Below are 13972 nucleotides of genomic sequence, written 5' to 3' on the forward strand. Positions count from 1 at the left end.
GAGGTCGCTTGGTAAAATATCTATCCAAAGAGGTTTGGCTTTGCCTACTTTTTAAAATGTTTCTAAAATGACTTAGGCAAATGTCATTACTCCGAGCAGCAATACGGCCAGTGTGCCTTTTCGGAATGTTTCTTTTCAATAAAATTAGTCACTTTCTGATAATACCTCAAGATTTCCTTTATCGAGCGAGATCCTTCCACGACGAAGCAAACACGTGGACTGAGACAAATGAATAGAAGTGAATAAAAAATGGCGCTGCGAACTAATGTAACGTCGTATGGTGAGTTTTTGTTCGTATCGTGGAGCAAAAACATGTTCGAATTTCATGTCGTATCCTGAAAATTTCGTATGCTGGAGCGTTCGTATCCCGAGGTACCACTGTATTCAAGTTTCAAGTTTTGTAAATATATATTTTTTTCAACAGGCAAATTCCTTTTTTGTATTGTTTTGATAGAAATACTAAAGCTGTTATTGTCTTTTCTTAGAAAAGAAATCTAGGATACAAAAGTAAGTAAACAGTTATAAGAACCTACTTGTTCATATAGTTATGTATATTACAGGTAAACGTCGAGTTACGTCGTTCTCGATTATACGTTGTTTGTCAAAAAAATATATGGAGAAATGAAAATCAAGTTTGAGTCATTTTATTCGATTTTACGTCTGTTCGCCACAAATATTAAAATCGTAATATCACTAGAAAAGTGTTAAAAACATATAAAATCATATTAAAATACATACATTTACAGTAAATGTTAAAATAATTATCATAAACCGTAAAGACGAAATATGAAAACATCTGTAACATTGTGTTGTCATCTTATTTAGCGGTCTTTATGAGCTCAATATTGGCATTTTCCACGTTAGTTTTAATATCTATTGTTTGGAGTCATTGTCAGCGCCACTCGTTATTGGTAAATTTAACATAAATTAGTTTATTTTTTACTATCGTAAAATAATTTTAATAACTGTATTTGTTATTTAACTTTANGCCTCCATAGTTTAAATGCAAAAAATATGAAATGACTGAAACAAATAATTTTTTTTGTAAAAAGTTGTACTTATATTTATTATATTAATATTCAATAATCGTTGGCTATGTAAAACTTATTATTTTTACTTAAATGTATTATGTGATTGTGGCAAGAACACTAGATGACGCTTTTATCATTTCTGCATTTAAACTATGAAGGCAGTAGCCTGAAAAGGAAGGACATCTCCGTGAGTATTTGTAATTTTTATGAACTGCTGATGGTGTGAACAATGAAAGAAATGACTGAAACAAAGAATTTTTTTTGTAAAAAGTTGTACTTATATTTATTATATTAATATTAAATAATCATTGGCCATGTAAACTTATTTTTACTTAAAATTTATTTGTTTGTAAAAATAAATAGATTTTTATTAATCATACTATCTGCAAGGACCCGCTTCGCTGGGTTTTTATTTGTTCGTACATTTGTATGTAATATAGTTGTTTTTACATATAAAACACTGTTTTTCTAAATAATCTAGAATCTAGCTGCAAGGACCCGCTTCGCTGGGTTTTTAAAAAGTAACGATAGTGAAGATTAAGATAATTACATTATAGCCAATCTTACCCGTTTTCACAGAATACAAAAATTAGGTCCCCCGTTTCTGATTAGAGATCTGGTCCCCATTCTATTTCTGAACGTCTCCTGTTCACGTCCAGTCAAACAAACTATTTTCAACGTTTCTGGAACGTTTACAATCGTTCTATAATCGAACCAATATTCGAATTTTTCGAGTGTTTTGTTCGAATTAAATTCGAACATAACACTCGAAATAAAAACCACTTTCAGCCCCATATCTCCCGAACCCTTATAGCTATCGAGACGCAACCCATAGTGCACGAATAGAGACTTGGGGCTACTACCACATACAAACACCATTCACGTGCAATGTGTAGTTTTGGCGGAAAAGTGAAATATAGGGACATACACCTCCATATACTGTATATATATATATATATATATTATTTCAACTGCATTTATAAATAAAATACAAAATTAGGAATGGTATTTGTGGTTTAGCCTAATGACAAGTAAATTCTACTTACGTCGTTTTTTGACTTTAGTCGCCTCTCCTGGAACCAATTACCGACGTAAGGCGAGGTATACCTGTATTTTGAAACAATATTTTAAACATTTGTGAGGAACCCGGTTCGATATACTTGAACTATCGAACGTTTAACGGCTGTAAGTTAATATAACTTATTCTCTAAGGATGGTGATGTTCAGTATTTTAATTGTTTTTCCTGACACCAGCTAAGATAAAACTTTCACGTCTTACCTCGCGATATTAAATTACTTTTCGAGTCGGAGAAACTTAGATTTTTGGGTAAAGGATTCGGCATATAAATAATACAAAACTAGACCAATTTAAAATTAAACAAAACAAAATTTTATGAAAATAAAAGTGAAAACAAATTTCTACTTATTATTTGAATAATATTTAAAATTTTTATATATTAGAAAGAGAGAGAGAGCTTACAATTACATATTACAATACCTCAATATTAATATTTCGACTTGGAAATATTTAGTCGACTCGTTGTTAGAGGTTTTAGTTGAGGCGGAAATTTTTTCCTTTGCCTTAGACAGAAGTTATTATTCTAGGGAGCTCTGGCACAAAGTTATTGTATAGGTAGGAATGACTGAGGGNTCTAAATTTTATTTAAATAAGAAAAAGACTCATATCACATTGCAAAATCAAATTTTCTTAAAGAGAGGAGGTGAGAAATTCAAAATAATTAAAACAGAAATAAATTGCACACTCCACGAGAGGGAGAAAATGCTTATTGTGCACTATTTTTTGTCCAGTATGGACCCATTCAAGGTCATTACATTTCTTCCCATCCCTTCCTAAAACTTATAATGGAAGTGGCAGAGTTTTGGCAGAAAAGTGGGTTATTGTTGATGGTGTTTTTGAAAACCTAACTTTAACTCTATGGCGATATTTTGGTATACTTCCAAAAAATGTGGACTTCTGAAATTCCACGGGCCATCTGAAGATGAAAATATGCAGTCAAAGAAAAACCATATCAAGATCATCAATCTATCAAAATTGGCAGGATTATTATCTCCACATATTGTGTGTGGTCAGCAGCAAAGAATACAATGAATAAAAAATACATGAACTGTGAGGTCTGCCACATGGTCTAAAATGTCTCATACACAATATTGTTAAACCAACTGACAGTTCTTTGCCTCCCACCATGACATCAACTGACTGCAAAAGGTTAACCAGATGTCATGCAGGTCAAAAAAATTGGGAGGGTTATGTATGAAAACCAACTACAATCGTTTAAGGCATAAATCTGTCTTTGTGTTATTAGAAGAAGGATAAGATTTAAACAAAAAGTCTTTGTAGTTATCAAAAGTCAATATCTATAGCAATGACACACTTGAAGTATTTGCATCAGAGTTGATGTGCTTGATTTACTTACACTCTTTGATCAACCTGCATTGTTCGACATTAGTCATTTTAAGCTTTTCTGATTCCTTTTAAATTTTTCTTTCCAACAATATATGTTCCTTACATTTTTGTTCATATTTTCTTTGCAATTTCTTTGATGTTAAGAAAATTTTCTTTAACTTGCACACTTATTGGCTTATAAGTTTACAAATTCTATTTTATTGGTTATTATTGCTAATATTGTAGATCTTATCGTTCTGTACAAATCAACACCAATTTCAACATCCTATCTCTTTGCAATCCAAAGTTATACACTGCCCAAATGCTGTGCAGCATTACCATTTTCAGTGTTCACACACAACTGCAAACCCCCCTCACAGCTGCACATCCCAATTTAAACCTACCCACCAATTTAAATGTAAACATAAATACTCTATCCAACAAAATTTTAATCATTAGATTATCATTTATAGTTTATGAAATATAAGCACGACAAATCTTGCCATTCTTTTGGTTGATCCAGTTTTAATACCCACTCTATACCAAACCAAATTTAAAGATGCATCAGATCAAAAAGGAAAGAGAGCAACAGATGGATTCCAAGGTGTTTACAGATTCCCTGACATTTGATGCCAGTCCCTGACTTTATCTGCTAAAAATCTTATTCCCTGATTTTTCCTGACTTTTCAGGTCCATACAGACCCTGTACATAATGATAACATTGTACACAAATTATAATAAATTACAAAATAATGTTCAAAGTGCTATAAAGTTAAATTGCCAAAAGCAATCAAATGGAGAACTTTGTGTGTTTGTGTATTCATACATACCAAAACAAAATTTTAATTTTAAATTTACAAATTAACTAATAGAAGTAAAAATCCAGTCTTACTTTCTCATATTTAATATTTTAAAATTATGAACCAATTTCATAAAAGGCTTTTATTTATAATGGTAAAGTTAAAACAGTATTATAAAAACATCATAAGATTATCTTAAACAGCTTATTTTAAATTTAATAAGCAAATTAAAAAAAATGTTAAAAAACTCTTTTTATGCACAAGTAATGACATTTAAAAATTAACTAAATTTATAATTTAAAAGTGAAAATTAATAGATCAAGATTTATACTTTAGCACAATTATTGTATTTAGCAGAAGTTTTAAAAAAATTATGACCATTCTATATATGTCATTTTCCAAGATTAGTAAAAATTTCAAAATTTTGAATATTTTATAATAACTAAATATCAACACAAATTATTTTTTTAATATTTTATTCCAATATTAGAGTAAATCACTCAATATATCATAAAGAAATGCATTTTGAAAAATTTTAATATTTTATAAAATTTATTTACCTGTCTGTTCTTGTTTGTTCTATTTTTTCTTTCAGTGTCATAATCTATAAGAAAATAATCAATATTAGAAATCTAAAATAATTACTATTGTTGTTATAATTTATGTTAAACAATTTGTAATTTGATACCATTAATTGTAAAAATAACTGAAAAAAATATAAGCAATCAATTATGGAACATTATTATATCTAAATGCAGACTGAATGAAGAATATGTAATTTGTGCCAAACAGTTTTTAGTTCTTAAAGCTTCTTATTTTTTTATTATTTCACAATATACTGTATAAAAAATATACAGAAAAATGTCTTATAGAATGCATTCTAATTTTCAGATAAATTTTAGGTACAAAAAAGTGGGTTTTATAAGACAATAATATGTAAATTATTAATATCCTTTTATCATTAATTACATAACCTAACATACACATTTCCAAATAATCAGAATGTAAAAAAACATTTAATAATATTTAAAGAAATAAATGATATTTATTTATTTCTTTAAACGTTATTAAGTGTTTTTCCATAAGATACTAATTTATTTATTTTAATAGATGAAATGTTTAGTTGTTTTCAAAAATATAAATACACATCTATTTCAATTCAATGTAAAATACAGTACACAACATCACAAAACAATTATTGTTTTGCAATTTATTAAAAATAAATTGCATACAAAATACTGAAGTTCTAATATATTTGTGAGATTAAACATCAACTGTCAAACATTAATGTTTATCTTTTTGAAATGCACATGGTATAAAAAATTATTAAACAACTTCAAGACATTCTAAATAAATGTACAGTACCATTGCATTGAAAACTATCATCATCTTAATCATCAATTAAACATTGATTTTAAAAATGGAAAACTTTCTTTGATACTCAAGAAATGATGAGCACATTCACACTGCACATAGCATAGCCTAATTTATTGTACAAGACAAATTGTTGGAATTTTTTTCCTGAATTGCAAGAATTTGTAGTTATGTAATTTTCTTATCACAATGAGTTTGCAAGTTTTTACATATAATTTTCTAAAATTTATTAAATTATTGAGATGAAAAAAAATATAACATAATAATTAAAATTTACATAATTAATAGTATTATGCAATAAATGATAAAATCAGTATAAAATTACCACCATGTTAATGATTATTATTTATACAGTATAACTCAAAATTCAGTATATAAAAAAATTAATATTCAAAAACTTTTTACATGTGATAAGATATAATCAAAATTTTGTTATAAAATTAACTTAAAAATTTGAATAGATATTTAGATTTATAGTTTTTTATATAAATTAAAAATTTATTTAAAAGCATAATAAAATTTATAACCTCTTTTTCCAGTGTCTCTTTTGTGCATTCTGTTTCTTGTAACTGATCCAATAAATTTGTCATTTCAGCATTATAACGTGATTGTTGTTGAGTTAAAATTTCTTTATGTTGAAGTTCTACACTCTCAATTTCTAATTTAAGCCTATTTATGATTCAGAAAATATAATGTTATAAAAACTTTTATCAACTATAAATTTAAAAATTTATATATATATATATATAATTTATCAAATTTACTATGACTAACTTACATTGAATAATATATTTATTATTATATATTTTATTTATGTGCATGTGTGCCTGTATGTGTATATAAATATAAATTCTATATGTAATTGAATGAATTGTAGAGAGCAAGTCAATCTTGATAATATGGAGACCAAAAATACTATATCATTGGGTTTAACATTATAAATATATACAAATTCAACAACAACAATAATAATAATAATAAAGAACTATTAAGTAAAAAAAAAAACTGGATTTTTTTACTTAACAGTTCATTATTCTTTTGTTTTCTTTAAAAAAAATATATCACTGTGTAATATATTAGCATGAACAGAGGAGAAACAAAGCATTATTATTTATTTCCTTAATTTCTTAAAGGCAAACAACTGGAAGTAGACAAAATACAATAAAATATTATATTTGTTTATTATGTTAATATAGTTAATTGATTTCTCAAGAATTTTTTACTTTTTACAAATCATATTTAAATGATACCTAATTAATCAGAATTGTCTAATCAGAAAAACTAATGTCCTATGCACCATAGTAGCCTCCTATTATGCCAGGGAAAGTATACTTCCTTGCATATTTCTCATATATTCTGGAAAGTGTAGTTATTTCCAGTTTTAGGACTATCAAAAACAAAATCAAAACTTTGTATTTTCTTTTTGCTTGACTTGTCTTATTTTTTAATAATGTTTACAGGTTTTTTTTTTATAAAGTTTAAAACATATGATCATTGCAAATATATAAATTTATAATTACAACACAAATTTTCACTTTACAGCAGAATAAATTTTTGCGGTAAATTTTCAGCAATCTTCCTTTCAATTTTTAACAATTACAGATAGCCCTCGGTTTACGCCGGCTCAATTTACACTGATTCACAATAACACCGCTACACAATTTACCATTTCGCGGTGTAATTTCCTGATTTTCCCTATGCCAGACTGATTTTCATTTCAGTGTTGATGTATTTACCGAGCTGCAACTATGTACATTCGTTAAAACAAAGATTTTTATTGAATATATTTAGTTTTTCTGTTTAATATTATTGGGTATGTGTACATTTGCATTAAATTAATATTAAAACACTAAATGTTTAGGTACCCACGAGTCAAGTTATCAAACTTAATAGTCCAATAAATGGTGTCCAAATCCATAGCGCCAATGAATGTATCCCGTATTAGTTCGTTTAGGAAAAACCTTACGATGCAGTAGCACTTCCGGCGATCACAAACTACGTTAGTGAGACAAATCTACTTCTTGTTAGCCAGACGATACCTTTTTATTAGCCAGATGATATCTATCTCTGCTTAGCCACCTTGAATTTTCCCGCTCAAACTGACCTTATACATGCGCTACGGCAACCGGTGGTCGACCAATCAGTGTCTCCGCTTGTCTGTAGCTCTACATCACGTTAACGTATCCTTTCAACTATGGAAAGTTTGACGGATGAACTTTGTGAGTTAGACAATGATTGGGAGCAAAGTGCAAATGTAAAAAGAAGCATCATCGCATCCATTCGACCATATTCCAAAATTCTCAATGAAAGAAAACAAAAATGTAAACAATTAAAGAAGGAAACTTTTTTCCGAAAAATGTAAGAGATCCAAAACTAAAATTTTTTAATAAAAACATTTCACTTTATTTTATGATAAAATACATTTTAATTTAATAACTGGGGCTTAAGGAGTTAAAAATTAAAAATTTATATGTATTTTGTATTATACTGTATTAATAAACAAAATTATTTGCTTATTTTTCACTTATGTAGAACCTAATCCTATACCTCACTGTAAATATGGGTTTGTTTTACACTGATTTGTTTTGCGCTGGCTTTTGTAGGAACAGAACTGTGGCATAAACCGAGGGCTACCTGTATTCCATTATTAGACTCCTAAGACTAGAATAAAAAGCTCACCAAAATAAAATTTTTGTACAAGTTACTAAAACTGGCTGATTATGTTGAATATGATAAAAGCAATCAGTTTAATTTAGTCAAATGATTTTGAATAACCAACCGATTATTTACAATTTTGTCAAAAACTTAATTCTTGTGCATAGTTTGTGGGCTATAGCATGATAGGTAACAACATGACTAGCATTGCCAAACAACTCATGCACCAAATTGATTAATTTTAATTCTGTATAATGTGCATCATAGACAATTATCAAAACTAAAAAAAAACTTCAGAGTCAAATTTAAGTCGAGGCTTGATTATAGGTAGAGTAATTTTTTCCCCTTAAAACTGGAAAAAACATTGACTAATATTCAGGCCAATACAGCAATATTGGTGCATAACAGGTCATGTAGTCTGTTTGCATTGATTAGTATTTCGACTATAAATGTAAAATGCCATTAATTCTAAGATGCATCTCTATTTCAAACAAGTAAGAACATGTGAAAATAGTGCCTCTTAGAATCAATAAAATATGGTACATTAATCAACTAGTGCTTGAGTTACCAATCTAGTGCTAGTGATCAGTCAGCAGTCAGTCTGATAATTCAAGCAAGTCATTTTATCAGGGAATTGATAAATTACTGGAGATCATTTGGGAAATTGGTGAACAAATTTATTTTCATTATATTTTAAAATATACTGTAATAATACTTGATATGTGTTTAAATTTTAAGAGAGTAAAATAAGTAATTTTTTTTTCTATTAAACAAAATATTTTTTAAAGAACTCTGGTGTAAGTTTCTTTAACCAGAAAATTGGTCATGATGCTGTTCTTTCGAAAGAACATCATGACCAATTCTCCAGTTAACAAAAGAAGAAAGAAAAGTCAAGATTGTCCATAAAGGAACAACATCCCACGGAAGAAATGAAAATGAGCAGTCTCAAGCAGAAATTAAATAATAGTAAGTTTCTTTTTATCTTTTTTTGCAATATTTTGTTATTGCAATACTGAACTGACTTTAGAAAACAAATTTTTTATTTTGGAACATTAATTTTTAAAATAATTATTGAAAAATTAAATTAAATTATAATATACCTATTTATTTCTTGAGTTGCTTCTAATTGTGCTGGGCTGGTACCCCAACCAACATGACGCTGTTTTAATGATTCCATTTCTTCTTCTAAATGACGAGCATATTCATCACTTCTTTCTTTCATTCTTCTTTCTTTAGCTATATCAGATTTTGCATCTTCAATTCGAGCCTCTAGCTACAAAAAATATTAATTTATTAAAAACGAGTTTAGAATGTTATTAAAACTAAACAACTATAAAAAATCCGGATATACAAAACAGACAATTCTAAGATCTTTAAACATAATTCCTTCAACTAAAAATATTTTCAATCTTACTGATTCATCTTCAGTTATAAATATAATAAATTTCCTATTCATTACAGTACAGTGAAAAAATATAAATAAAGTGCTGGATTTAAGAATTAATCCAAAGAACTGCAGCTAAATTAAGGAAGGAATTCTAAAAATTATTTTAAAAATATTTTTGGCCATTATGTTAACCATCTTCAGCTTAGAAATACACTGAATAGAGAAACAAAAATTTAAAGTAGCTATAAGCTATTTTATGTTTATTGCCTCTTACTAATTTTTCTCAATTAATTCACTATTCTCATACATAAGTTTTTAGAAACAGGAAAATCTAATGAATCAATTGAGAATAACTAGAATTTCTATAATAATTAGATTAAAAAGGACAATTTAAAACTTTAAAAATGTTCGTGTAAACCAGGGGCCGTATTCTGGTCATCGTCTCTCATCTGTCATCTCTCACAAGCCAGTCGCTGATTGGCTAATCATTTGTTTACATCTCGAGAGATCATCACGTCTCTCTAAACGCAATTCTGGACAACTTTTTCTCTCTTCGCTTCTCTCGTTTATCAGAGACGAGCAGATAGTTGTCTTTCGACCAGTCTATCGTCTTTCGCCTCAAATTCATTATATCCAATATGGACGACTGGATGCTACTCACGCTGTACAATTGTATTAGAGAACATTCTCTACTCAAGAAAGAATATTTCCAGAGAGAAAATGCTTCTGCTTTTTTTCCAATGCCTACTCAAAAACATTGATTCCATTTTTTTTTTAATTATCCTACATCAATTACTGAACTATCGAATATAATGTTAATCTTACTTAGATAGTTAAGGAGAAGTTAGATGGTAATATTTCGAAAAATATCCAAGTATGCACGCTTTTCTAACTTAGGTTATTAAAATTTTTATTTGTTAAAAGACAAATTGACATTACAATCTGTAAAAACGTTATAAAACAAAAACAAATTAATCGAAATTACGTGCTTTATTTAAACACATGCTTTCCTTGCCACATGATCTATGATTACATACACTGCATTTTCAAAAATTTTACAATTTCATTGGTTAAAATCCTATAGCGTGTTGCGCGCACAGATAACCCAAATATGTATAATCAACTGAATAGAATCGTGACGCCAACAACAAAGACGAGATCGTTACGAACCACCAGAATCGCCAATGTGTATGAGAGATGAATTTCGTCTCTCGCTTTGAAGTCATTTGTCGGTGAAAGAAGAGACAAGAGATAAGTGACCAGAATATGGCCAGGTTATTCTAACAACAGTTCTAAAGTTATTGCTCTATTTTAAAGTTTCATTCTAACCACTCAATGTACTCATAAGCAAAAAATAATCAAAATAAAGATCAAAAAATTTTTTATTACATACTTTTTAATTTTTAATTAAATAGTATAGTAGAGCATCGATTATCCGACTCAATTGGGGACTGGGGTTGGTCGAATAACTGAAAAAACGGATAACCGAAAAATACGAAAAAATACATTATTAGTATAGTATATTAGTATATCCCATGTAATTAGTATATTAGTCTATCGCTATTAACCGTTGAATTTTCATCGATGTCAAACCTAACAATTTTTTTTAAAAATAATAATCGTCGCTATTGTATCCTTAAAAATTATTTTATTGCTCACAAAACAAACAACCACTCATAATTACAAATTAAGCCTCATTTAAATACTGGCTTCCCTTTCATGGTCAAGCCAGTGTTGCCAGCTAAAACACGCAAAAATTTAACAAAAATAATATTAAAGTAGCCAAGACATAGCCAAATATTGTAGCGCCACATCCCTAGTGGACATTTCAAATTTGCCGACTAGAACGATCAGTTAACCGATGTGACGGTTGATCGGGGGTCAAATAATTGATGCTCTACTGTATATTGATATTTTTTATTTTATCATGGTACCAAATTTCATCCTTAAAAAAATGAATAAATGAATAAAAGTAAGAAAGAAAAGTTATTTATTGTTCTGTACAGAATTTCTTAGTGATATAGCTGAAAATAAACCAGTGAGTTAAAAACACAGGTATAAAAATAAATAATATTTTAAACTTAAAATTATTTGTATCAAGAGTCTACTAATTTAAAACTTAAAAAGATAAATACAATAATGTACCTCCCTACGAAGTTTGTCAGCCTTCCTTAGATCTTGACGCAATGTATCTATTTTCTGCAAGGAATTTTCCAACTCTTCTTCTTTATCACGCACTTGACGAGATAATTTTTGTTTCTGTGCTCTAAGTTCTAATAATCTAACAAATAAAAATTTTATTTATTTATTAATTACAATCAGTTCCTTAGTACATATATCCATGCATGCATGTATGCATGTATCAAAAATATTAAAATTCAAATAATAAAGTAAATTTTAAAATATACTATATATACTGATGAAAGCCATCATCAATGGTCAATGAATGCACGAACTGTGATTGATCAATCGCTTTATAAACTGATGTAAATAAATTAAACTAACAATAACCACTGATATGTCAATTCTTATAGTTTTGGAAGATATAAATTCTCAATGTTTTTAAAACTAAAGGATTTCCAAAATAATCTTCTGAATTTAAAGATAATCTGATAATATGATGGAAAGCTTATAACAACATAAATTCAATTTAACAAATGTCAATATAATTGTAAATGTTAGGATCCAAAAATACAAATTGACATAGCATTTGTTTTTTTCTTTAAATATCATTTTGAATAACATATTCCATTGTTGTCAACTTTTTCTTACAAGTTAACAATGTAATGTCATCTTTCCTACAGACATGAAAGTAATCATCTAAAGTTGGATTTACCATTAAACAAAATCACTTTAGACTGATAAAATTTTACAAAATTCAATTTGTAAAAAGGATTTATTAGAAAACTCATGCCAGTTGGGTTAAAAAAAAAAATCAGATAATTCTCTTTTGGGAAGTCAATTGTCAGTTTTGTTTTCAACAAAATCTTTATGTAATTGTTGTAAATGGTACTCTAGTGATCTGCAGTTGTAGTACTCAAGTGAGACAATCTGTAATTAATGTGTGATAATCTGGAGGAATATCCAATCTGCTTTACAAAATTCCCTCCTCAAATAAACCCCTATGAACTAATTTAATTTTAACCTAAATTTATTCCACTTTTTATCACTTTTTAAATATTTGAATATAACCTAAAAAGGCCAAAACTTCAACATCCTGACAGCATGCTCTATAACGCAACCTTTAGTATGAAATGAGGATGTTTTACTTCCTTCCTCCTCCTATCTTCAATTTTCCCCAAACACCTGTCCAAATGACACAACTAAGCATTCCGTCAGATGATGGGCTGCTAAGTAAACGGATTGTGAAATATTCGGTAATAAAAGAGCAGGTTTCCCCACACTCGGGGCAGTCCACAACTAAATGCACGATCAACCTTAAGGACATGCCATAGGATCGGCAGATTATGCCATATCGACTCGTCCAGCATACTCCTCCTGCCACTGAGGGAACATGCTACGGCTTTACCACTAAACAGCGGTAATATGATTTATTGTAAATTCTCTCTCTAATACTGATTTTAGTCTTAGGTTATATATTTAAGTCTATGTTATCTTTTTATGTTTTGTTGTTTTATTAATTGTCTTTGTTATTTTTCTTTGATTAAATTGTTGATTTTTACATTAAATGACCTTCTTAGTCTAGTATTTATTGACTATGCACAACCGAACCCCACACAGAATTTTACCACTCGGATTCTGTTAGAATAAGCCATCCAGTGACAAAGTGAGCAGGTCTAAAGAATCTGATGATTAGAGGGACTTAACCTTCGTCCATATTCTCACAAATGCAATGCTAAAGACCATCCAGACATGCACCTCCAATCAGACATCTAAACTATCCCCCTATCACTGATCATAGATCCAACTGCCACTTAGAATACATAGCTGATACAACATGCCATTTAAACACCTGCCTCATGGAACATCAGACTTCCATCATGAAAGGATTAGCCAACACTGCATTGGCTATCTTTGCCTCTGACCCAGATTTCAATGTGGACTTTGACAGTGCAAGCCTCTTACATAGATCTTTATAGCAACCCTTTCTCAAACATCTTGAACAGATGGAAATTTATAAGGCCAACCACAATAACACCACTATTAATTTTTATGATGTTGACTCCTTTCTCAAAGTGTGGAGGTCTTTCTTTGAACTATAAATCTTACTATCTTTCTCTCCCCTTTCTCTTTTACGTCACCTTCCCTCTTCACACAAGTGCAGCAATTCTGTTGTTTCAGAGCTGAAAAATTGGTTTGC

The 13972-nt window shown here is 29.0% G+C and overlaps 1 protein-coding gene across 1 annotated transcript; it reads right to left on the reverse strand.

The window, feature by feature from the left end:
- Window positions 1–4791: 4791 nt before the first annotated feature.
- LOC111613767 (serine/threonine-protein kinase MRCK beta-like) lies at window positions 4792–13099 on the reverse strand. The gene is made up of 5 exons (XM_023355113.1): window positions 12921–13099; window positions 11797–11932; window positions 9365–9537; window positions 6137–6278; window positions 4792–4839 (listed from the first exon to the last, which is right to left on the reverse strand). Exons 1-5 carry the CDS (start codon window positions 13097–13099, stop codon window positions 4792–4794), a joined length of 678 nt encoding a protein of 225 aa, XP_023210881.1.
- Window positions 13100–13972: the final 873 nt, after the last annotated feature.

This window comes from Centruroides sculpturatus, unplaced genomic scaffold (assembly GCF_000671375.1).
Source record: "Centruroides sculpturatus isolate CEXI.00-Female unplaced genomic scaffold, Cexi_2.0 scaffold1556, whole genome shotgun sequence".
Lineage (NCBI taxonomy): Eukaryota > Metazoa > Arthropoda > Arachnida > Scorpiones > Buthidae > Centruroides > Centruroides sculpturatus.